At 36.1% G+C, this 25,790-nt stretch overlaps 1 protein-coding gene across 5 annotated transcripts in view; it reads right to left on the bottom strand.

Annotated features, from left to right (window-relative positions):
• Positions 1-25,790, bottom strand: part of LOC106720360 (partitioning defective 3 homolog) — a 43,226-nt gene that overhangs the window by 6,011 nt on the left and 11,425 nt on the right. The window contains exons 1-13 of one of the 5 annotated variants that reach the window (XM_014515021.2): positions 16,682-16,953; positions 13,848-14,123; positions 5,670-5,864; positions 3,966-4,157; positions 3,208-3,353; positions 2,790-2,918; positions 2,611-2,702; positions 2,281-2,498; positions 1,695-1,862; positions 1,187-1,453; positions 907-1,082; positions 652-803; positions 46-571 (exon numbers count right to left, since the gene is read on the bottom strand). In XM_014515021.2, the coding sequence (XP_014370507.2) occupies positions 46-571; positions 652-803; positions 907-1,082; positions 1,187-1,453; positions 1,695-1,862; positions 2,281-2,498; positions 2,611-2,702; positions 2,790-2,918; positions 3,208-3,353; positions 3,966-4,157; positions 5,670-5,864; positions 13,848-13,970 (2,384 nt within the window). In that variant the 5' untranslated portion in view covers positions 13,971-14,123; positions 16,682-16,953. Of the gene's footprint in view, positions 1-45; positions 572-651; positions 804-906; positions 1,083-1,186; positions 1,454-1,694; positions 1,863-2,280; positions 2,499-2,610; positions 2,703-2,789; positions 2,919-3,207; positions 3,354-3,965; positions 4,158-5,169; positions 5,235-5,669; positions 5,865-7,720; positions 7,931-10,266; positions 10,346-13,847; positions 14,413-16,681; positions 16,954-25,790 lie in introns of those variants that run through there. The other 4 variants (XM_014515022.2, XM_045677806.1, XM_014515020.2 and 1 more) reach the window with 4 other exon arrangements.

Here is a 25,790-nt window from a genome sequence, read left to right as displayed (position 1 = left end):
GATTTTCGTACTGGAATAGTGAAGTGAATGGTACAGTAGACAGACCTGGTGGTGCCGTAGTCCTCTTCAATGATGACGTTGTGGTGCGGTGGGGGCGAGCGCGCCATGTGCACGTGGCCCGCACTCTGGCGGTAGTGGTGACCGTTGTCAGTCTGCGTGGCCATGTAGTAGCTCTCGTTGCGCAGCCCCGTCAGCCTGTCTATCACTGGGTTCCATCCGTCCAGTCGGCTCCACTCGAAGCTGTCTCTTTTCGTATCATGAGGAACGCTATCTTTGTCCCTTTCTAAATAACCTTTGCTATCGTCCGATTGGTTGGAGACCCAGCTGTTGTTGTTGTTAATGGTGACAATGGAGGCGTGCTTCTTGGTCCTGCCGTCGTGGTTGTCCGTGGCGGCTTCGTTCTGGTTGAGTTGGAACTTGTGCGTGAAGTCGAGGTTCTTGTTGTCGCCGTCCGCCGCGTTGTATATGATGGTGTTGAAGTTCTGCGAGTTGCTGTGGTCGTTCGAGTTGGTGGTGTCGTTGCCGTTGGGCGGCGTGTCGTCCTTCCATCGAGCGAGGCTGTCCATGCTATCTGTAATGAGATGTGACCATGAGAGGAGCATGAAGCCCCGGCGTGAGTTAGTTTAGTGCGTATGCGCATGCGGTACGTACCGGTGCGCCTGGCGACTGCGAGCGAGATGCTGCCGCGCACGTGGGGGCGCGCATGCAGCAGGGCGCGGCGCAGAGTGTCCATGGCCTGCGCGTTGCTCTGCCCCACCAACGACACCCCATTCACGCTCACCAGCTGGTCGTTCGTGTGCAGTCTGAACACAACACGATACACATTGAAATACTAATCAAAAAACTCGTACGATTATCATTATTCAGTATCGAAGGCTATTAATTACGTAGGCTATGTTCTCTCACCTTCCATCTCTGGAGGCGGCGCCGCCGTGCAGTACCGACTTGATGAAGATGCCCAAGTCCTGAGGGTCCGGGCCTACCGTGACTTTCCCCTTGACGCTGATCCCAAGTCCAGCCTTCTCGGAGTCGTGGACCGGGACATCTAATCGTAAGATCAGTCGGTTTCGAAGTCCAGGTATCTGAAAATTAACATAGAATTCAAATGAAATTCATTAGGATTTATCCATTTCATTTTAATAAGCTATATAAAATTAACAAACGCTACGACGTAAAAGAAACTCACCGAAGTTGTGGAGGAATTTAAAGCATCTTGTACGTGTGAGTCTAACACCTGGTCTTTATTTAGCAGGTCATCTTTAGAGGAGCTCTTCTGTATCCGTCCCCTGGCAGACCCGTTGGAGGCGTGGTTGTGGTTGTGGTTGATGGCATGGACCATGGTGGACACGCGGCCGTTCTCCGCCGGGCTCGCCTCCACCGGCATCGTCGTTATGTTAGTCGTTCCTATCGCCTTTTCTACATATTTATTCGGACTCTGCTGGGGTTCCACTCTCTGAAAGAATACCTTCAAAAGTTAGTCTAAAAGATGTTTATTTTAATTAATTTTTTTTGTAACATGTTATTCTGGTTTAAAAATTAGAGAACAAAAATTTTGATCTAATATTGTGTCCCGAAAATCTAACTTTTATTTCACTGAATATCCATAGAACTATTGGCAATCTCCAAAAACTTAATGGGAATCGTTTGGTAGACTATTTGTGTATATAGTGAGGTAAATGTTTGTGGCGCATTACCTGTGTCCTGGCGAGGGTACGTTCGATGACGATGTCGACCTGCGAGTCCGGGGGCGTGTTGCGGAGCAGCGCCACCACCTGCTGCTGCGTCAGCCCCGACACCGACACGCCGTTCACTGACACCAGCTTGTCACCGGCGCGCAGCCGCCCGTCTGTCACCGCCGCGCCCTGCAACAACACAAAGTAGACCTTTCTTTTATCTGGGCCGTCGCTTGCATTAATCTTACTAATATTATAAATGTGAATGTTTGGATGGATGGATGTTTGTTGCTCAAGAACGACGAAACGAACCTCGATGAAATGTGGTACAATACAGTCTGGAAGAACACATAGGCTACAAAAAAACTCTGCAACCGCATATCTCATTGACGAAGTCTCGGGTAAAAGATGGTAGCTTTAAAAACTTTTCAATGATCTGTTCAATCATAATTAGTGGCAATTGATTTTAAGTAACAAGACAAAATATTAAGACGATCAATGTCCAATTTGTTTAATAATTTTTCGTCGTTCAATTAAAACGAAATGTAATTACATTTATTATTATATTACATTAGAAAAACATACAAAGTAACTTCGCAAGCCGTACCTTAGGCAATATATTCTTGATGTATATGGGGCAGTGTCCGCCGGTGGGGTTGTCGCGCGTGGTGATGGTGAAGCCGAGGCCCTTCTCTCCCTTGACCAGCGTCACGTGCACCGTCTGCGCCGCGCCCCCCGCACCCCCTGCACCCGCCGCACCAGACCCCCTGCCGCTGGGGGTCACCGGCACCTCCAGGCCTGACACCGCGCGCTCGCTGATACCCACTGAAATCATCGTTGGAGAAAGAAGACGTCAAGTTCAAGGAAAAACTTAGGAAACATTTATGACAATGACTCCCCTATTTTCTTAGTAAAGGAAGCCTTTTGGTATACTTACTTTCAGGAAGAAGATCTAATTGGCGTTCTTGTCCGAGAGGCTCGCTGGAGATATTATTAACACCAGAAACCCATCGCAACATGTCTTCCACTCTGAAACATAAAATGACACTTTTAAAATAAAGCTAAAGGTATTGGTTAAATCTCAAAAGTGACGAATGCTTTTGTATTATTTAGTACCTGTGGTTTTGACTGTGTTGTGTTTCAACGGACGTGTCCTGTCCCAGGGGCTCTCTGCGGGCGTCTCTGGGCAGACTCTTGCTGCCGTAGATTTGTACTCGCTCCGCCGCGTCCAACCAAACTCCACTTCTGGAAATAAGTTATATTTCTTGTTTTATTTAATCTTTTTTTTATAGCGCCTGATGTACATAGAAATATTTGCCAAAGTTGTTAAAATCACATTCCAATAACCGCTTACTGTCAAAAAATTTGACGAACCGTAATACTTAACAATAGATCATTTACAGATCATTTAATATAATCAATTTAAAAAACACACATCTTTAAATTTATTAACTTTTGTGTACTATTACTAAATTATATTTAATTGCTACTACTATCTGCTGCTTGAACGCCAGAAGTATTGAAAATAATTTACCCAGGTCCTGAGAACTGCATGGAGAGTCTGTTGGAGTGCCGCTGGAAGTGCTGGCCGTGCGGCGCGCGCTCGGCCTCGGGCGGCGGCGCGCGCGTCTCCTCGCGACACACCACCGCCGCAGACCACCGCTTCGTCTGCTCGCACACCTGCACACACACAGACATCTAATTTTATAGATCACTACCTATCACATCACCTTCTTACGAAAAAATTAAAGATGAATTTCATTTACAAGATACGCTTTTGTGACGCACATTATTAACTATGATATTCAAATTTCCAATATCAGTACTTTTAGGTACAACAGTTTCAAAGACCGGTTCTAATTCTGTCATATCTCGTGTATTGACAGTGGGTTGGGGCTGAAATATAACTGGTTTACCTAGATACGTTATCGCCGCGTTAAATGGAAAGTCAACTGATAGCTGCGTCGGACTGTGCAATGAACCTGACTGCGCTCCCACGAGGCTAATATGAATAAGTGGATAAAAAATATATGTGCGTACATACGAAGAGTAGAAGGTAATACATTATTCTTGTATTTCTTTATGTATTCACGACTTATGCCACCAAAAAACTTTCGGTTAGGTTTATAAACTTAATAAAAAATGTAATATTATATTTCCCCTTGTCCATATGTATTTTTATGTTAATAAATTATTTGAGCACATTGGACAAATACCTAAAGCGTTTGTCCCAACCCCCTTGTAGTGGATTGATCGCCGTTTGATAAAAGTTTAATGTCCTGTGATGCTGACCTGCCTCTGCGGCGGCATGGTGTCCTGGTGCAGCGAGGGCTCGCTGCCGCGGCGCACCTGCAGCCCGCTGGCGCCGTCCTCCAGCGCTGCTCCGCCCACTTCCACGCAAGACTCTGTCGCACCCGCACCCTGCCCCGCTCCTGCACGCATGCTGCCGCCCGCGCCCCCCACTCCGCTCAGACCTCCGCCGCCCTAGAGAAAAAACCAAAATGCTCATTATATGCTTTATTGATACATACACTCGTTTAATTGTTACATAAACAAAAATCTTGGACGTTACATAAGATACTTTGCAGCGCGTGACTATTTACTAACTAGGTAAGTAATTAACTTAGCATGCCCTTGACACTCTGCCTACACCTTTTGTTGTTTACTGCTACAGCCAGTTTATAATAATATTAATATTTAAAATAAGCAAATAAATAATGGAAAATATTAATTCTAATAACATAACTGTGGGTTGCTGAGACCAAAATCACTGTTTAAAACATATTTATTCTTATCTCTGTTTTAACAGTAAATTATTGAAAAATTAAGTAAATAAAAAGCATCCAAAACGTATCAGTCAAAACTAACAAAATTCTCTCCTAAAAGTAAAAATATAATAGCTTGCATATGACACGTTTACGTGTATATATGTTATGTTGTATATTTGATAAATTTGCAAGGAAAAAAAAACAATAGTAATGTAAGCGGTGCGGTGAGTATTTGCTGTCATTGTTCTGTTATCGGCGAACACAGCCTGTCGGTGAGTAATTTGAATGCGCAAAAATGTCTAATGAGCTTAAATTACACCGAGTACCGACTGACTGAACAGCCAGCACTGTAATCTTATTAGGCTACTTACAATTACCCATTTATTTACTTTGGATTATAATATATCATATTCCATAATATTATTATAATATTATTCCATAATATTATTATTATAGTATGTATTTATCCCTGTGGTTCAACGTAAAATTAAATTGGGTTTAAATTGAGTTAGGTTCGTTTTGATCAATACTTGCATTTGTACAACGACTATATTACACTTTACCATTGATATAAAGTGAATTACTTCGAACATGAGAATAAAATTATATTTTAATCATATGATTTTGCTCAAAATAAAAATCACAAACGATAGATAAAATTACTTTAACATGTTTCACTACGACAAAATACAAATTTATAGTGAATATTCTTAAATACCTACAAATACCTTTATTTCGGAATTCCTGTGACAACACTCAGATAAACACGAGCCCATATTTATACCATAACAAAACGAAAAACTTTTGCTTACAGACATGTTATAAAGTGATTGAACTAATATACAAAACATTTTCTTAAATACTCCCACATTCAAGTTGTGACATGTCTGTGTCTGGAACTGTTTTCCCGGTATTTTTATATTTTTTTACAGATAGTGACAAAAGTTATGGACATTCTGCCACAAACGATTAATGTATTTTTAAAGTTCTTTTTAAGATGAATAAAATATAAAATTAAATTTGCAATTGTGTGACGTAAAAGTGAAACTGTAGGTATATACCTACAAAATTAAAATTTTATCCGTTTATACCACTTTTCCCCTAGCGCGATTAGCTGCTAGTACCATGTCTATTGGTGCGACGGCAACTGTCATAGAAATAGCAATCAAACGAAGCCAAAGTTGGTAGCTTAGTGGAAAGGAAGTCTGAGAAAATGAAGTAAACGTACTCGAAACATATCTGGCGAGGCGGTGCCGGCGGAGGAGCCGCTGGCACCATCAGCTTGCGCGGCGCGGTGCTGCGCCTGGCACTCCGCCGTCAGCGTCTCGCGGTCATCTGCCACGTCGCATACGCGGTCGTCCGGGTCCAAGATCCCGCCCGAACTTGCGCGTAATGCTCGCACGCCCACCCATGTCTCTGGTCCCTGGAAAGTAAAAAAAAATACTTTTACTGACTTACTAATAGTGGCAATGTTTACTTTTTATTAACTGGGTGTATGTAATTTGCGAATTCCTTTAACCTCTTCCAAGTTATCTAAAAGCGATTTGTACACAGAAAAATATAATTTTGAAAAAAATTACCAATAATAAGGTGTAATGTCTTGTTCGTATTATGCCAATACAGTATAGCAGTAGCGCTGGTCTGCCATGGATTGTTTTGGCTCACTGGCGCTAGTTAATGTTTACGTTATAAGTTGTATGCCAACTGATTAAGAGCTCTCTGAACTGGCACAATGTAAAAAATACATACAGCCACAAATGCACAAGCACAAGCTTACACACAAACAATTATAACAATACCGTGAAGATTCACATCGCTGTTGGTTTAGCGAATTTAAATTGTTTTTATCATGCGATGGAAGTAAACTCGAGGCATATGTGAAAACGTTCCCACGCCTTATTTGCGCCTTTCAATCTATTCAATGGCGTTGAATATCGCTCGTGTATTATGTCGATACGTTCTTCAGATCTTTTGTCTGCTCATCAGCCTTTTTGTTGGCCTGTCCGCGAACCTTTGTGCGCACAACATCGCTAACTCTGAATAATGTCAGACGCTGTCAGATAATATTGTGTAGACTTTAAATTAATTCTTGAATAGTTTTATATAATACGGCACGTGTAAGTATTATTTTGATTATGAATGAGCAATTATTAGCTATTTTTAATTGTCAGTAAAAAGAACATCCATCATACGTAAATAGAACATCTTTAGCAAAAACGCGTCGTAAATACACTCGATTTTTTTAGTCGTAAGCAGTCAAAATAATTTTATTTACAAAAACAATAACATAAATTTAATTTTAAATATAAGAATGCATCAATGCTTGTATTAGGTAATAATGCATCGTTCAATTAATCAGCGAAACATTTTTCCAAGGCCATAGATTGCGTGTTTTAAGGTACATAGTCTCGCATTATTTATATCGAAAATACAATCAAGAATATTTGTTCTTATTGAATGTGAAAGACACGAATGTCTTCGTAATACTAGGTAATAAACAGCTAATAATTAGATAACATGACTACGTCTTTAGGATAATGATACAAAACATTCTTAATAACGATTACATCTATTAAGGACAAAAGACATACAACACAGACTTAGCGTTTAGAAAAGTCGAGTGTACTAAGTAAATAAATAATGTGTAGTAAGTAAATAAATAATAAGTAAAAAATTAACATGTTGAAAACGTAGAAGACTGGTAGCTGATGATAATAACGCATCAAATCTTTATAAAAATCATATTCATATCCACCTCTGGTAGATTTTATTAGCCCTTTGTAATAAATAATAATATTATGTAAGCAAAATAACTAGAATATGTGATTTCCAGTTATAATTGTGGAAAGTATGTAAACGTCGCTTGTTAATTTTTCCATTCACTCAAATGTTTATAATACTTTTACGTGTCTCTTCACAACATTCACCATGTTACGTTTTTATAATTATGTCTTTAAAACAATCTCATTAAATGAGAAACTACGTTCGCTATGAACTTGCGTGTATTTAATAACTCAAATCAAGAATGTTCTCGAATATTACGTCTAAATATTCAGTCTTTGTCGTGATTGAGCTAATTATGAGAATATTTTCCACCACAAATTATGTTTTTAACATTTAACCTTCCGTACTTGTACATTTCAGATTTTCCAAATGCCTTTATTAATACAGGCTATTATTATTATAACCTTATTAAAATTATCCCATGCCACATTAACTTAAGAAATTATGGTTTAAAATATTGTAGGAAACAATTTTTTATTTTTCTAGAATAATTACCCAAGTAACAGATCTTTGGTCTCGTTTCTCGCGGGCCAACCGAGCGAGCTTTTTGACCCTCGGCGGAGGCACGGGCGTAGCAGCCACCTCCTCCATCATCACTGCCATCACCGCGGTTTCTCACATCACTGATACACTCGATTTCACCCACTTACTCCAATAAGTTGTGAAACGATTAAATATCAATGAGTTCACTCACTCGAATAATGACTGCGATCATTAATATTGAGATTATTCAATGCGGAATGGTGCTTATTTTAATGTTGTACTATAAAAGTGTAGAAAAAACTAAACCTTCATATAATCTATTTCCTCCAAATCTCTCAAATACTCAAGAAGATTTTTGATTAAAAAAAAACTAACACAACAACAGGACTTTCTGTGATTTCAGACGTGATACATATATCGTCGTGTATCGTGATATATATCTGGTTGACGAAAAAAAACATTGACAATCTTGTCCTTTTGGAAGGCGGTTTATTAAAGTAATACGTTTTGAGCTACATGATATACCTACCCTATACGATTGTTGTGTGTGCCTTTAACTTTAGATATAAACATCTCGGTATATCACAAAAGTTCTCGGAAACAACTTTCATTAATAATTACAAAACATGTTGAAATAATTGCATATTTTGTTGTGCAATTTATTTAAGGTATTATGAGATTGTCATAAATTAATGGTATAATTTCATTGACGCATACAATTAAGATGATCCAGCTTAATCTATAACAATGGGCACTTGTTTTCCGTTTAACCTCTAATCGTTTTATATCGGGTTAGCGGATGAGGCCTTGGCCTTCGTGCGCCGCTGACCAAATGCGGCCTCAGTGGCTCGCAACCGACCACAGAGCACATGACTTTGTTAAATATTCGATCGCCAAAATTGTCTTTTCAGGTCAAATATAAGATTTAGGCTAACTTGTTTACATTTAAACTTAGCGAAATATCTATTTACCAACTTAATGGAATGGGTAAAATAAACTAAATAGTGTACAAATCGTGTACTGATAACTTTTTATGCACAATGTAATAACTCGACCACGGTCAATAGTTTCCAATAACATTTATTTTGTAACGGAACGTAAACTGGGTGAGCGAAAAACAGTTTTGTTTTATTATATAGAGATGAGTGCTCTGCTGCCCGTACGTGTGTAAGACGCGAATACCAAGAATGCAGCAGAGCAGTCGGTAGCGATGCATTAGCACGCAATGTTCTTCCGAGAATAGTGAAAAAATGCATCTCTTCCGCACGAGTTGACAGATACCATAAAAGTTCTCGATGTGAGGAAGTCAAAGTTGACAAATCAATAGATAAACTATTGTATGTCTGTAGACCGTGTAATACATTATGTATCTGTATTTATTTTCATTCAGCTTTCTATGTTTGCCTAGTTATATAGCGAACCGCAGACATCGTCAACAGGTGATTAGTCAATAGCAATGTAGCTTAGAGAATATCTATGAACGAATATTACGCTACACGATGTTTACAAACGCGATTTGACAATTTCAAAATAAGTTCAGATACGTTGATCTATGAAAGTGGTAATCTTGATACGACTTGTGTTATTTTTCAAACAACTTTAAGTTACATCTTACTTATAGTTGTTTTAAGATTGTACCGTATTGTGTCGTCCTTATACAACATAATCGTTTTGTCCAAAAAAGTAATTTTTATTTGTTTTGTTTATAAATGGTATAAACGTAAACGGACAAGTTCCTCGACTAAATAACCCTAAAAGATTGTCCGAGATGTTTAAAATAAAGTTTGAATCAACTTTTAGTTCTCGTAACATTCTCGGTTAAGATAAAAAGTTAGGTAACTGCAGTATTTGATATGGAATCGAATTTTGTTATCGGAGTCATCAAATTTGTTCGCGCCCTAATACGGATTAAGGCGACGGAAATGCAAACGGTTATGGTGCTGTGCGTCACGGCTATCGAATAGAAGATGGACTTCACTACGTCAACAACCTTAAATCAGCAAAGAGATAAATAGATAATTTTAAAGCGTTGCCAAAATAAAAGAATTGTTGCCAAAGAGGATTTTATCACCACCAACCGTTAGACTCGTTAAATGTCGTCGTTCCTTAGTTAGTAGAAGATAGGACAATAAGGGCAGCTAATCCGCAGCTAGTAAAAAAGTTAAGGGAAGTGTTTGTTGTACGATTAGCATTACATTTTTAAAATCATTTCCAAACTTAGATTTTGTAAAAAAAAACATGTATGAATAGGCGTATAATTTCCAAGTTTTGATATTTATTTCAAGGTAGTTCGCGAAATTCTTATGCAAATGCCTTCACCACGCTAAGTACTTATTGCATTGTACTCTTCGGAATCCTCGCAAACATATACAAATGTATAAAATAAAATATAGATACGAGAAAAAATTATACACGAGACACAACTTTCCAAACAAATAATGCACCAGTTATAATATATACTATATTTGTAACGAAACTTAAAAGTTTGTCTTCCTTATTGAATTGCAATACAACAGCCAATAAAACAAATAAAATTAATTATTTATAACTAATATTACTGTTGAACAAGCACCAATACGCAAGAAATATAAATTTTTAAACATTTTAATACACACTGGTTTGATTCCAAAAAACTTTTTTTATAAAAAAAATTATCGGAACGCGCGACACAATCACGCGACGCCGCGGCGCGAGCAATACTGGTGAGGTGTTGAACGACTTTGAAATCGCGTTTCCACCGTCTAATGGTCTTCAGAAAATAATTTTAATGATACTTATTCAGCTCAAGGTCTCAGGTGCACTGGCTGAAAACTATACATCTCTATATTATGTTTTTATGTAGCAATATTTGACATTTTGTATCTTTTTCCTTCAATTTTCCAATAATTGCAATTCATATTTTTTTAATACACTGAGATATGTATTGTATATAATTCAAGATGCATAAGACGTTTAAATTTATTTTCTCAGGTCAAAATATGGAACCTGGTATAACAAAATGTTAATTTAAAATAGTTATTAAAGTATATGCTATATACCTAAATTAAAGGGTGACTGACCGCTGGGCTATATACACAGCTATCGCTGTTAATTAATTTTAGTTTATTTACATTAATAATTGCTTAACTTGCCATATATGTAACATATTAATTATTAATCTTAGTAGTAGTAACAAAGATGAATCGGCAGGGATGGCGTGGGACGTCGATCGTATTTTGTTTTGAGTCAGTAAATGTAGTGGACAACAAAGGTTATGCATGATTTTTATTAACTTAACAATATTATATGGATTACATGCATTAGTTGACCTAAGTTTAGCTATTAATTAAATGTCTATAGATTGCTTCAGAACATTTAAATTAGTTTAACATACAGTGTTTTATTACGATTCTAAATCGATTTCACCTCAACTGCTTTGATAAAAGATGTGAATGAATGAAAACATCTTTAACAAGTGCTAAAGAAAGTGGGCGAAAAAATCTTCAGACCTTGAATAGACGTCACATGATGTTCACGGTACGAAAAGCTAGGAATGTTAATTAGCTATTGGTTCACATGGCTGTGAACAAAAGTGCAGCGCAGAGTAACGGTTGTTTGTAGAAACATTGAGTCGCTAAAACTGTGCTGAGTGTACGGTCACCTGACGCCCACGGCGACAACTCACCGACCGTGTTAAAGTGACATAATATAGTATTAAAAGATTCACACTTTGTGTGAGCTCGTGGTATATGTCTACTGCGGGTGGAGCGAAGCTTGTGGAGCACTCACGCCTACATCCCTTTATGTCTTCCCGATAGCTAAAATTTTGTTATGATCACAAAGCCGCCGTAAACTTTAGATGACGCTGTACCCGGTACTTGACTTGGAAGGTGGGAAAAAATAGTGCATAAGTAGTTCTCGACGTGTCAAATCTATTGCCAAGTACTACAAATGTAATCTGAGTCACGACTTATCTTGGTAGTATGATAATTAAGTATTAAGTATGTTCAACTGAACAGTTCTCACCACATGCACGACTAAAATGTGAAGCTATTAAAATTCTAGTGAAAGGTCCATTTTATTTCTAGTTTTAATTACAATGATTATATCGTCTGAGTCTATTCTTTTCTATAAGGAAAAGCGTATTCAGATTACTTTCAATGTATTTGTGTTTAAACATAATACATTTCAACTACATTAAATTGCGTTATCAACATAAGTTCTAGGCTAAAGTCACGTTCAGTGTTTGTTAAGTGCTCAATAAACAGACAGGCGGCGTGAGAAATTGTCAAATGCGCATTGACGCACTTGTCAAAATATTTTGATTATAACCTGCCTTGTGATCACAAGTTTTTTATGCATGAGTATCGTCCAAGTAGTATTTTTATGTGCATTTAATTGTTGTGTACAAGATTTTTAGCAACAAGGAGAAATTGGGACAGCAAATTAATCTCTCCTTTAAATAGTCTGAGGTAACTAACTACTACACTCTCGTCAGGGAACCAATAAAAGCGGGACAAAGTTATATCCCCATCCCATGTAATGACATACAACTTCAAATTCATTCAATGGTTTAGTGTAAAAATGGTATTTCCTTCATGAATTCTATCCATTCTCGAGCAACTAACTTTTAAATTGTAATTTAAAGGAAAAAATAAATGAAAGTAATAAAATGTTTTAATCCAATACTTGATTGTGCAATTTTCTATTTTCCAATACATCATCAAGAATCACAGCAACGGCACTCCGTTATTCTGTGAAAGCGGGCTCAATTTCTTTAACACTAGCTCCATCATAGAATAATTAAATAACTAATAGTGTCATAGCCGCGAATAAAAACAAACGACGGAGCTGTTTTATCGATATTTTGAATCACGAATAAGTTACGTTACACAAAGGACAGTTTAAAACAGTATGCGCAGTTAAAAATAAAATAAATTAAAATCCGACAAACGAATGTGATCATCGTCCGTTATCTTTTTAATTATTGTCCGTGGGCTGTGCAGGCATGAATTGCCTGGCATCAGAATACACAGGAAACGGCTTTGTGCGACCACAATGCCACGGCTCAAATACCCACCAGATCTAATAAATATATACCATAGTACATATAACATATTCATGTAGAAAACTCATCATTTCAACCATAGACAAAAAACTCTATTAAATAGCTTTAGTTCATTTGAAATTTTTTGCTCGTTTCTGTGCAAAAACTGCAATATAATCTCTAGAAACCAGTTCAACACTCATTAAGTCTCAAATTCAACGCCCACGTAAAATTCTATTACTTAAACACTAGTGATAACATTTTTAATACACGTTAGCTGTTGTAATGGCCTCTTATCAGTGCTGTTATCGTGCTATCAATTAGCGTGTGTCACTGCAGCTGACTCGTGCGTATCATAATGGAATGCCAGATTAGCTCGCACCACCAGTTTACCATAAAATCGTCGTACTAATTCTACAAAATCACTTCATAACCATTATAGGAAAATATTGATAAGGAAAAGGGATCAATTTTTTCGCAACATCTTAGAACATTAGGTAATCATATAGTATCGAGCCTTCCCTGAAGATACTAAAGGCTTCTTCCGTAGACATGGTATGGTATAAAAATTTCCTGGTTAGCAAGAGTCTTATTTGAAATAAAATGCTCTTTACACAGCAATCGACATTTAGGATGTCGATAGAATTGTAAGTCACTAATACTTATTTAAACAAATTATTACTTCACGTATACAATATATTAGGTAATACTCCTTCAAGTATTCCTACCATGTTACATTTGCAAGGAGTATTTGTATGGAGGAGAAACACTGAATGCAGATTGTGTTCTCAAAGCGGACGTGCGACAGATTTGTCCGATATCATTTACGTAAACAAGTTTTGATCTAATAGTAATTCAAGAAGCACCCCTTCCGCAAGTAACTGTGTTTGTACATTTCTGTTTAATTTGTTACAATCTAGACTATCAATACCTATAATTTTAATTTAAATTAATATTTTTTTTAATCTCAAAATCTCTTTTTTAATTTAGGGTAGACTCGAGCGTCAAGTTAGGGTCTCCGACGACGACTTCTAAATGCGCGTCTGTAAAATCTTAGTGCAGTAAATTATAATAATATTAAATTCTTAATATTTTAGTACGGATATGGCTTACCCCTTCACTGTTCTTAGGCAACAAATTCCTCTGCAGCTTCTGTACGGGGTATGTCTGTCGCCATCCAAACAGCCGCACCAGCTTGTCGGCCACATCCTCACAACGAGGCGCAGAGTCTTTCATATCGACCGGTATTAGCACTTAACTTTTTCACATGTTTCACTGAACTTTAAGCTAACGATGCCGTTCATTGAACGTTTAGTTTGAGAACATAATAATCATATTAAGAATTATTGTGTATGATCAACTATTTAAGCATTAAAAGCTAAAAGGGGTCTAGACAAATTTGAAAACGGACATTGAAAAGTTATGAATAATATTGACAAAAACACCTTTATTTATACACACTTTTATAAAAGGATGTAACTTTAGCATGACTGCACAACAAACTAGATAAGCTTCGACTAAGAAAACAGTACCGCTAGACTTGCAGTCAGAAAAAATATATTGAGGCGAGCGAGCGCGATGCGGTCTCGTCGGTTCTAGGGGCCGTTATCGTGTTATCTAGGCATCCCCTCTACTTCGCGCCTGTCACTTGTACGAGCTCTATCTATAATCAAAATTGCAAGGCGCACACAAAATTTTCTGCAAATCTTTTGTAAAGTAATCGTAGGCTATTATCTTTGCATTAAAGCTAACGAGGCTGATGTAAGCCCTAGATAGAGATAAGCACATTCTCAAGTAACTCTCAGTAACTCATCGACGACACATCGCTCCATGAGCAAATAGGACGAAGAAAGTAGCGAGTTTTCTAATCAACATGATAAATGTGAAAGGGGCATACTTCAATAATAAAATAATTAGGTACTTAGGAAACATTGAAAATAATTGGTAGATTTTTTAAAATGAAGATGACAATTGTTGTGTTTATAAATAAATTAGCTTTCGCCCGCGACCCCGTCCACCCGGAATTAAAAAAAGAATTTAATAAGTAGCTTATGTGTTCTTCCAGACTATGTTCTACATCTATGTCAAATTTCATCAAAATCCGTTGAGCGGTTCCGGAGATACCTTCAAACAAACATCCATCCATTTAAACATTCACATTTATAATATTAGTATGATTAGCAATAATATATCTGTTCCTAATTTCATCTGGATTAGTTTTGTTGAATATTTTTCAACTCTTGTCTATGTATCTAGTCTAGTCTATGTTTAAACCAAGTATATTGCAAGCGCTAACCATATCTGAACTTGGGTACACCTTAGTACGTCATGTTAAACTTTCCCTTTTTAATTTTATCAGAGCCCGTATGAGTAACATAACACGCTTAGAATGAAGTTTTGTTTTTTAATTTATCGTCAAAAAAAACTTAGCAACAAAGAATTTTTACACTTTTGGTTATTTATATAGAATCGACAAGATTACAAGAACTGAGACATTAATTTTTGGATAAGATCTCAAATAAAATCAGATCAAAATAAAAATTCATTTATGTAGCTGTATCTGCATATTGCTGATGATTTACATGTTGGTTTAATAACATGTTTGCAAGCGCATTGTCGAGGTTTGCAACATCATAATGCGATAGGCTGGGCCCTTACTTCAAGATCTATCCACCTATCTTATTCATTTTATCCATAATTCATTAAAGAATACGAACATAATAACGTCGGGTAGTTTGCATAATGCACCAATCTATGGTCGTGTTATAAATGTTCTACAGTTCTGTTTTTTTTTCTGTTGTAAATCTTTCGAACAATTGGTAATTTAATGCGGCTCGGTTTCTACATTGCATCGGGCCGGAGCAAGCCATTGTCGGTGGAGGACAACCGACACCAGGAACGTGGGAGTTTTTGAACATGCTGTGTAAACTTTTCACCAATTAAGAATATGATAATGTAAATAAATCTAACAAATAGTTTGACTGGCATTCTATGTTTATGAAGCTAAAATATCTTTTTCAAGTACCCTTTTTAATAAGTGCAATAATTCCTGTTCAACTAAGATGGTTTTCTAATTATAGGGGTTTTGAAAATTGTACCATATTTTTATAAGTAATTTGCATGAAACATATAATTTAATAAATAATTGATATAATTTTCACAACCCGTGTTAAAGTAAAAAATTTTATTAATCTGTGTAGTCGCCATCTTCATGTATTATCGCCGGGGTTGTAAAAACACAGCACCGTACTATTGAGGCTGATTTCTAACTAAACATCTAGATTTCTAGATCGAACACAAAGTAAAGCTATTTTATTACTCTGCTATCAAGAATTAGATAGCATTAGATGTACTTATAAAAGTCTAATCAAACCTTTTTCGAATAAACGTTTTATTAATATTATTTATAATTAACCTTTTTATAATTCAACTATTAAACTGATAGAATAATTTCAACGCAGGTCATAGAAAGGTCATTCTATTACTAACATTAGTATTGTCAAGTAAAAAGAAAAAAACATCGTAAAAACTGAAATGTACCTTCTTTTAAAATTCATTTTTTATCATTCACATAAAACTCAAATGTAAATTAGGAAATATTTGAACAAGAACTGATAACTTAACATTCCTCTTTGTGTTAAAACATTACAAATTCATTGAACATTATCGCTCGTTGCGTTATTGTGTATAATCGGCTAAGGAACTCCGTCTGGCGTGCAGTCACGCTACACTGGATAGGCTCAAATCGAATTCCACACCAAGGCTAAATACATCGACATTAAAAAACCTGACATTCAAAATTCGAATGTTTTTTTTTAATTATCGCAAAAAATTTATCTAATCATTCGCGCGTACCACGTACCAACGTGTGGCTACCACAATTGCCTTCACCGCTACAATATATACACCAGAGGGGATAGTGCAACCTTTCTGCACAATGCAAATACCTAGCTGGCAGACCGCGTAACTCGAGACTTTTAAACCGCGCTAACACTGTCAACGTCATCAAATAAACTGTCACTGTTAAATAGATAACGTTTTTCACTTATGATTGTTCATTGCACATATTGTTATATGAAAAACGTCACCAATTACAAAGGATGTAAACAAACCGGAGGCTGCGCGGCGGGCGACTGGCTCGGCTTTCTGCGCGTGCGCCGGTCTGGAGGTTGCGGAGGGCGATAAGTGCGGCGCGCGGGGGGTCGCTCGGCCACGCTCTCCCCGCGCACCGCGTCCCTCACGACCTGGCCATTGAGCTCACCTCACACGCCGAGCAAATAATCATAACACCTGTACTATCACAAGTATGATTCAAATATTTTATATACCTTCAAGCTTATTTATGACCTTATGAGTAGAATTATTCTCTAAATATTCAACCAGTAGATAGATAATAAGCAACGTATTTAATTTAGATAGGACTCGAATAAAGTAGGCTTAAAGAATAAAATTCAATGATTTCTCTTTAAATGAACAAAACTTACAATCGTTTTAAAAATATGTAATTATTTAAAAATGTTTGAAAAATGCTCTGCTTAAGATAAAAGGTAAACGGAAGCAATAAATTTCGTGAGTAATACCATATAAATAGGTACGTTGTAATTGTAATTTTTCCCAGGGGTGCGGTGGTGTGGTGGCGCAGGTCAACGCGCGGGGGTGGCGGAGCGAGACCGTCGTGGCCGGTGCACCCAACCGGCGCACCGGACTGGGCGCCCGATTGTAAGCCAGTATTAATAAATTATTAATTAAAACCGTGAATTTCCTCGGCAGAAACACTTGCATAAACTATCTATTTTTCTTTCGAAGAAAATGAAAGGGACAATTTGGTTTTGTAAGGGAAACATTGGAATTATCTTTATTCGACTACAATAACCTGAATATTATATTAGATAGAAAGTATTACTGTTTATTAGAGGTAGGGAGTATTCGTTGATTTTTATTTACATAGTACAAGAACGTCTCCTACAAGAATCGAATAGCAATTTCAGCCATACGGCCCAACATGAAACCTGCTAACAACAATCTAACGAACGTTTTGATGATATTCCTTACTATATAAATAATTACAGTAACTATTTTAACAATACATTTGTTTTAAAAAAAAAACTATAATGCTATAAATATAACTATAATGATAAGAAAATGGAAAAAAGATTTTGTTATCATTATAGTGATGTAACCGACAAATCGTGAACGGCGAAAGTTTGAATGTCCGTAGGAAAATTGTAAAATCTTTTCTCATCCAAGATTTTCATTTTGTTCAGCGCTTAATAAACAATGAAAAAATGTATACTGTTGCCAGTAAAGGACTTTATCATTGACTATTTCGATGGGTATTTGGAATAATGTCGCAATGGATATTGCGACAGTCTTCGGGTTAAGTCAGATTCGGTATCTACGGACCTAAATACACCTTATAAATTTTTTTTACTTAATTCTGATGAAAAATGACAAAAATAGAAAAATCACTTTGTACATTAATTGTTTGTTCCTGGTAAACGTTTAGAAAAATATTACTGGAACAATACGGTTATGTTGAAAGTGAAATTTTTGTTTCAATTTTAGACCAGCAATTGTAATTACGGCTTTCTTCCAGGGAATAAAACATGTAAACATTAAAAGCACTATACATTACTGTACCTACTTTGATGTTAACAGATTCGCACTAAACATTGCTGTACCTACTAAACTATCGTTGAGTCGTTACTCAATGGCAGCAAATATTAAATCACGCACAAGACTACCAAACTATAGTTATTTTATTTGTATTACTGAAGATAATAATCTACAATAATTATTTTACAATTTTATAGTCATCTGTTCATGATTCGAATTAATGTACCTGTGTCAAAATTTTTGTTTTCTGATATTTTACAAATGACATGTACTTAAATCATCATCATCATCAACCTGCCCTTATCCCTATGGAGGGTCGGCACAGTATGTACTACTCCTCCATACATCTCTATCAGCCGTCATATCTGAATTTACCCCCTTCTTACGCATATCCTCTTTCACACAATCCATCCATACTTTCTTTGGTCTTCCTCTACCTTTATAGCTATCCACATTCAATCTCATTACTTTTTTGTTTATATGATTATCATCCCTCCGCATTACATGTCCAAACCACGCTAACCTTCTGCTCCTCAATTTCTCGATAACTGGCGCTACTTTCAAACTTCCTCTGATATGCACATTCTTAACTTTATCTTTTCTTGTCACACCACACATCCATCTTAGCATACGCATCTCAGCTACATGCAATCTTCTCTCATCCGAAACCTTGGTGGCCCAACATTCAGATCCGTACAATAAGACAGGTCTTACGATTGACTTGTAGATCTGTCCCTTAAGCTTGGGTGGCATTCTTGGATCACAAGTCACACCGGTGACCTGTCGCCATTTCATCCAATCTGCATTTATTCGGCTTTTCACATCCCGGTCAACACCACCATCGTATTGGACGAGTGAACCGAGGTACTTAAAATTGGAGCAGGTTGGTAGGTCAACACCATTTAAAGCGATTGGAGAAAAGCTGGTCGGACCACCAAAATCGCAGAACAAATGTTCAGTTTTGGTTCTGCTGATTTTAAGACCAGCTCTCTCCAATTTATCTCGCCATTTTTCCAACCTGCTCTGCACCTCGCATTCATCCTCCCCGACAAGCACGATGTCATCAGCATAAAGCATACACCAGGGTGCTTCCTCCTGTATGTCTGATGTTAGCGCATCCATTACCAGGAGGAAGAGATACGGACTTAAAGCCGAACCCTGGTGTAGGCCTACCGAGACACCAAACCTGTCACTATCGCCAACAGCGGACTGGATGTGTGTATTGGCTCGACAATACATAGCACGAATAAGCTGCAGGTATTTCCCAGGCACTCCTTTCACTTTCAAAGCCCACCACAAAACCTTCCTCGGAACCCTATCGTATGCTTTTTCGAGGTCTACAAACACCATGTGCAGGTTTTTATGCACACGCCTATATTTCTCGCAAAGTTGGCGAATAGCAAAAATGGCATCCGTAGTCCCCCGTCCTGGTGTAAACCCAAATTGGTTCCGAGTTACCTCACTCTCCTCTCTTATTCTTCCGTCCACCACTCTCTCCCAAGCTTTCATACTGTGTGACATGAGCTTTATTCCTCTATAGTTGTTACAGATTTGTATATCACCCTTGTTTTTAAAAATTGGCACCAGCGAACTCCTACACCACTCATCTGGAATCACCTTTTCCTGTAACAACTTGTTGAAGAATAGAGTCAGCCACACCAATCCGTCCGCCTTTAGGAGCTTCCATACTTCCACTGGTATTCCATCCGGCCCAACTGCTTTTCCGTTCTTCATACCTTGCACCGCTTTCTTTACTTCATCCACGCTAATCTCTTTCACCATACCAATATTAACCGGCACTTTTTCCAACACTCCACTCCAAATATTCTCTTCGTTCATCAATTTTTCAAAATAATCCTTCCAACGCTGTTTAATATCATTATCATCCGCCAATACATTTCCTTCATCGTCTTTAATACACTTGATGTGGTTTACATCTCTTGCATTCCTTTCTCTCTCTCTTGCTATACGGAACAGGCGTTTTTGTCCCGGCGGGCTGTTCAGGGATTCATATAATTTATCTTGTGCCTGTGCCTTAGCAGTTGCGATGGCTTTCTTAGTAAATGACATGTACTTAAATGTCGCAGATAATATATATTTATTAACACCGAAATACGAGTAAAACATAATGGTGACATTTTAGAGAAATTTACACGTTTAGACGTTGTTTCTACGTATTCTACAGCTGAATCTGCAACTCTTCCTGAATTACAAGGAGCTTACAACGAACCGGTTCCTGTGTCGAAAGCTCTGTACTCTGATCTACTGAGTCTTTGTAACAGTCATGATATTCCACAATATTATCACGATTTCTATAAATCTTTGGCATGTGGAACCCACGAAGCTGCTGAGGTACAGGATCCGCTACAGGAGTCAAGTCTTTAGACGTGATTTTGCTTTAAATATTTTGGTACCCAATTTTTTTATTATGTTAAGATAATACGAATGTTGGTTTAGATGAGTTTATTTCCTACAGTTCCTAATAAACTAGTCTTAGTTTATTATAATTAGAGTAGGTACATTTTATAAAATAATTTAATTTAAATAGCACAAGTTTTAAAGTTAAGCATAAGTACCTTTTTTATTAGGAACTAGCTTTTACCCGCGACTCCGTCCGCGCGGAATAAAAAAAAAAAAAATAGAAAACGGGGTAAAACTTATCCTATGTCCTTTTCCTGGTTCTAAGCTACCTGCCCACCAATTTTCAGTCAAATCGATTCAGCCGTTCTTGAGTTATAAATGGTGTAACTAACACGACTTTCTTTTATATATATAGATTCTTAATTTTCATGGATAATATAAGTAAAAAAGTCTTATAAAGTCACGAATTTGTCATTTTAATTATGCTACTTTGATTCAATAAAAGATTGTTTAATAATAACATAATGCTCTTTTTTCTACCACTTTAAATGATCCATTCTTATATTTCTAGTAAAAAAATAATAATAATAAAAGCACGCAAAGATAAAAGATTAAAAAAAAACATACAACGATGAATATACAGTAAAATATGAATACCGTCCACAAAACGCTCATCAAGTTCAAGGAATAAGAACACAAACTATGGTTACTGTATCCATCGTGTATCCTATAATACACTGAAAAAAGCTGTAACATATTATTACTGTATCAACATTCATTTTTTTTTTCGTGGAACAAAGCTGTAAGCGACTATTATGGGAACAACCTTTCGACATAAATAGTAGCAATATGATCTTTACCGATTTTTTCCTATTTGGATAAAATATACAATCTTGTAACTGCAACAGTACTTTAGGCAAAAAATAACAAACAAGGTGACATATAATTTATTTTAAGATATTCAGTGGTTTTATAGTTATTCCGTAATTTCATTAAATATTTTTTCCTGAACATTTTCATTTTTACGATTGCGGCTTTATTCCCGGTACCCATCGATTTGTAACTTGAAGTCTGTGGTTAATTAAAATATTAACAGCGCCATCTATCCACACTATGTGATACTAAGAACGTGTAATAAGATTAGCAATAGACTACTCAAAAACATTTTTTTCTATATTTGAGAGATATAGTTTAAAAAATATTTTTAAGTTTCCTGGCACAAATAGTAATTTGTGTCGCTGCTTTAATAATTATTCATTTTAAAAGAGTGTCGTAATATTTTTTCTAAAGAAAAGTTTATGTCCTGAAATCAAACTTTGAAGACATCAAAATCACATGCTAACATACCTACATAACGAGTAAATCATTAAAATAAAATATAGACCGCAGGTGTAATAATTTTTTAATTTTATAAATTGGAGCTGTGAAGAATTATTTTAGATTCCACAAGATAGATGTCGTTGTAAACAGGACAAGCAACATCAAAGTTAATTAGCACAAACAAAATTGCCAACCAAAACAGTTGAAAACCAAAGAAAAAAATACTCGATTATATACTACATATAAAACCTTTTTGAGAATTTTGTACAAGATTTAAAACGTTTAAATCTTTATTTTCAGAACTAAATTTTTCTTATCATTAATTAATTTTATTAAAAAGCTGTCAACAAAATTTTGCTAATACAAAATCAACATAAAACAAAACAATATTATTGTTTTGTCGATGAAGTAGCATTGATTTAATAAGCTTTCACCATAGATACAGCCTGTTTAAGTTGCGTGCTTACAACTTAAGTCAAAGTATCAAGTCAAGGATATCAGCAATATATTTAATGCTTATACTTAATTTTACTTTACCATTAATTTTATTTACACTTAACATTAAATCAAAATGTATTTAACCTTTGGGATGTCCTTCATTCATCTTTTCTAAATTTCAATATGCCCTTAAAATTTCTACCACAAAATCTGGTCCAATTACCGAAAAAGTTATACATCACTTGAAGACTATTTATTATACTCTGTCTTATATGTACAATCTCAGTGAGCAGCATTTTAGATATTTGAATTGATTCACAGAGTTCAAATTTATAATATTGTTTACATTTACGAGGTCAGAACGTTACGTTACGTTAGTATATTATCCTCAAATTATAGTTTTCCTTGTATATCAATCGGTTAAAGGAATGTGTAGATATTCATTATTTATTAGTGTTATTAACTATTTAAGTAAAAAACCTCTGAGCAACAGAAACCAATCACGGGAAGCCAACTAAATGCGTTTTCTATACGTTCTAGAAGTAAGCTCCATTATAGGATTACTTAGCGTGAGCCGGCGACATAGTTCATCTAATCAGCGCTATTGACCAAGGTATAATAGGTTGTATTTAATAGATATAAATGCTTAAATTGAATAACCTTGATTATCTATTAATGTAAGAGCTTTGGCGCCGATGGTAGTGCGTCGGCATTTTATCGATCTTTCATAGGTATTTCACGCTCACTTGCTATTTACATAAACTGCTGTACAACACTCAAAACTGGATCTGAATGTGTAACAAAGTTCATTGACATATAATCACCTCATCAATTCTAAGGTTGTTCACCGTTCGAAAAAAAATTCTTACCTAACACATATGACACAATTCTTTCATAAACATATTTTTTTACTTATAACATAATAAAACTGTTAATTTGTTCAATTATTTTATTCAAATACTAGCTGTCGCCCGCGACTTCGTCCGCACGGAATTAAGAAAAGCTAAATTAGTATCTTATATGATGTGTTCTTCGAGACAAGTTTCACATCTATGCCAAATTTCAGCAAGATCCATACAGCTGTTTTGGAGATAACTTCTAACAAACTTCTAGCTATAAATCCAAACATTTGCATTTATAATACAAGTATGATTACTAAAAATACAAAGGCAAAGTTTTTGACCATATTACAGCCTGTTTGTAAGATTGCATACTTCATTTATTTTTTATTTCGTGATCTAAAATATGGCATTAGATACGTCGTGCCTAATGCAATTAGAAATTGAATTTCTAGGTTATGTTTTCTCAGCATAACAATAGCGTATAAAAACTATCGTAATGTCGATCGCATCTTTTCACCCGCGTCAACTTAAATGATCGAGAACTGGGAATGAATGGAGCATATCGTAAAAAATACTGAAGATTCTTATGCCTGGTTTACATAATACCAGTATGCTGGCATACAACTAGCATAATGTAAACACTTACTGGTGCCAGTGAGCCAAAACAGACCATGCTAGGCCAGCGCTACAGTCTTACTGTACTGGCATATTGTAAGCCAGGTGTTAATAATAAGCGAACAGTTGTAATTTACACTATAATATAATAAAGCGGAAATATTTAATTGTTTGTTTGTATACAATAGGTTCCGAAACTACTGAACAGATTTGAACAATTCTTTCACTGTTGGGAAGCGACATTATACCCGGGTGACATAGGCTATAGTTTTACAAGATTTTTTTTTATTTCGCGATGACAAAGTCGCGTGGAACTGCTGGTACTTTGATAAAGTAGGACAATGTTAATCAATATTAATCGCATTAAACGATAATAATGTTTGCCACCTGATGGAGTGCAATGTTATTTGTAGTAAGTTTATCGCTTTCATCAAAGTTTAAGTACTTGATAAAAATATTAAATTAATGTCTTACTCGTCAATTTTTTGCTTATAAACCGATTTAAAATCATATAATACTTCTTTAACTTTTAAGATACAATTAATGTTAGTCTTCTTAGATATATCGCCTCTTTACAGAACAACGTGATATTTTTAAACCACAACTTTAGAGGAAAGCAATTTTTAACATTTAAATGTTGATAAATTCTAAAATATTGATAATTTTACCGTCGGAAAACAACAAAATCGTTGCGGTAATTAATGTGTAAAATTAATTTATCAACGCTTAAATGTTTGAAATTGCTCTCCTGTAAAGTTGTGGTTTTAAAAATATCACGTTGTTCTTGTAAAGAGGCGATATGTACTCGTATTATAAATGTTCATCGATAAAGTAGGATATGACACATCGGAAACCCCTGTCATACAACCACGAAGTACTTTCGTTAGCGCAGGAAACCTGCGTTAAACCTGCGTTTGTGCGGAAAGTGGGTAATTGTAATAGTGCCGGTCAGAGAGCGAAGTATGTTTCACGTGAGTAGCCTGGCGCGGCGGAGGGTGACGCGCGTGAGAAAACGAGAGTGATACACGAACGATGTCTTTACTGTCATACATCCTGTCTACTAACTTTATACTGAAGCTTTAAACTGTTTTTTTTTGTTTTTAATTCCTGTAATGAGATTAAACTTTACTTGTTAGTTCAGTCGAGAGAAATCTGTATTTTTTTTTATTACTCTATTAACAAAGCGTAAACACATAGTGCCTTTTGGAACCAACGGAGTAAACACGCACCAAAATATAAGTTTAAACTTTTGAAAACAAGGGTAATATTAACCCTTCCAAATTTTCCTAATCTTCCTAGTCCGAATAATTTGTAGTATTTGCTTTTTTTAATAAAAACGCGTCTTTTTTTTAATCCTTAGGCTTGAAATTTATTTAAACAAACCAGAATGTTTTGATTTCGTAATTAATTAAAAACTTCCAAACAATAGTCAAGATAAATAAATATGTAGGTTATCGTATGTATTGGGTTTTATTTTTGGTAGTTATTAGAGCTTATCAGTGACCTAAGCGGGTCACCTGTCGCGGAATGATAACACACTAAAGTAATCAATATTCCGCCCGCATGCACATAACTAGTGTGACTGTACCTTTATCAGTGAAAACAAATGCCTATTTTCCTAACAAGGATAAAGAGAACGTTATAGTATTACATTTATTTATTTTTTTAGTTAAAATTAAACAAAATTGCATTATATAACTTTAAACTTTCGTGGTTTTTACTAATATAATGTTCGTAAGAAACGGGATTCTCTCAACCCGTGAACATGGCGCATGCAACTGTGCCGAAATCTCGGGAGCTCAAACAGCCTAATCGTGGTAAGAATCCCGTTTCTTACGAACATTATAAAATTGCATTAATTGAC

The sequence above is a fragment of the Papilio machaon genome, chromosome 4 (assembly GCF_912999745.1).
Source record: "Papilio machaon chromosome 4, ilPapMach1.1, whole genome shotgun sequence".
In the NCBI taxonomy this organism is placed as follows: Eukaryota; Metazoa; Arthropoda; class Insecta; order Lepidoptera; family Papilionidae; genus Papilio; species Papilio machaon.
This window is presented reverse-complemented; position numbering and strand designations above follow the sequence as displayed.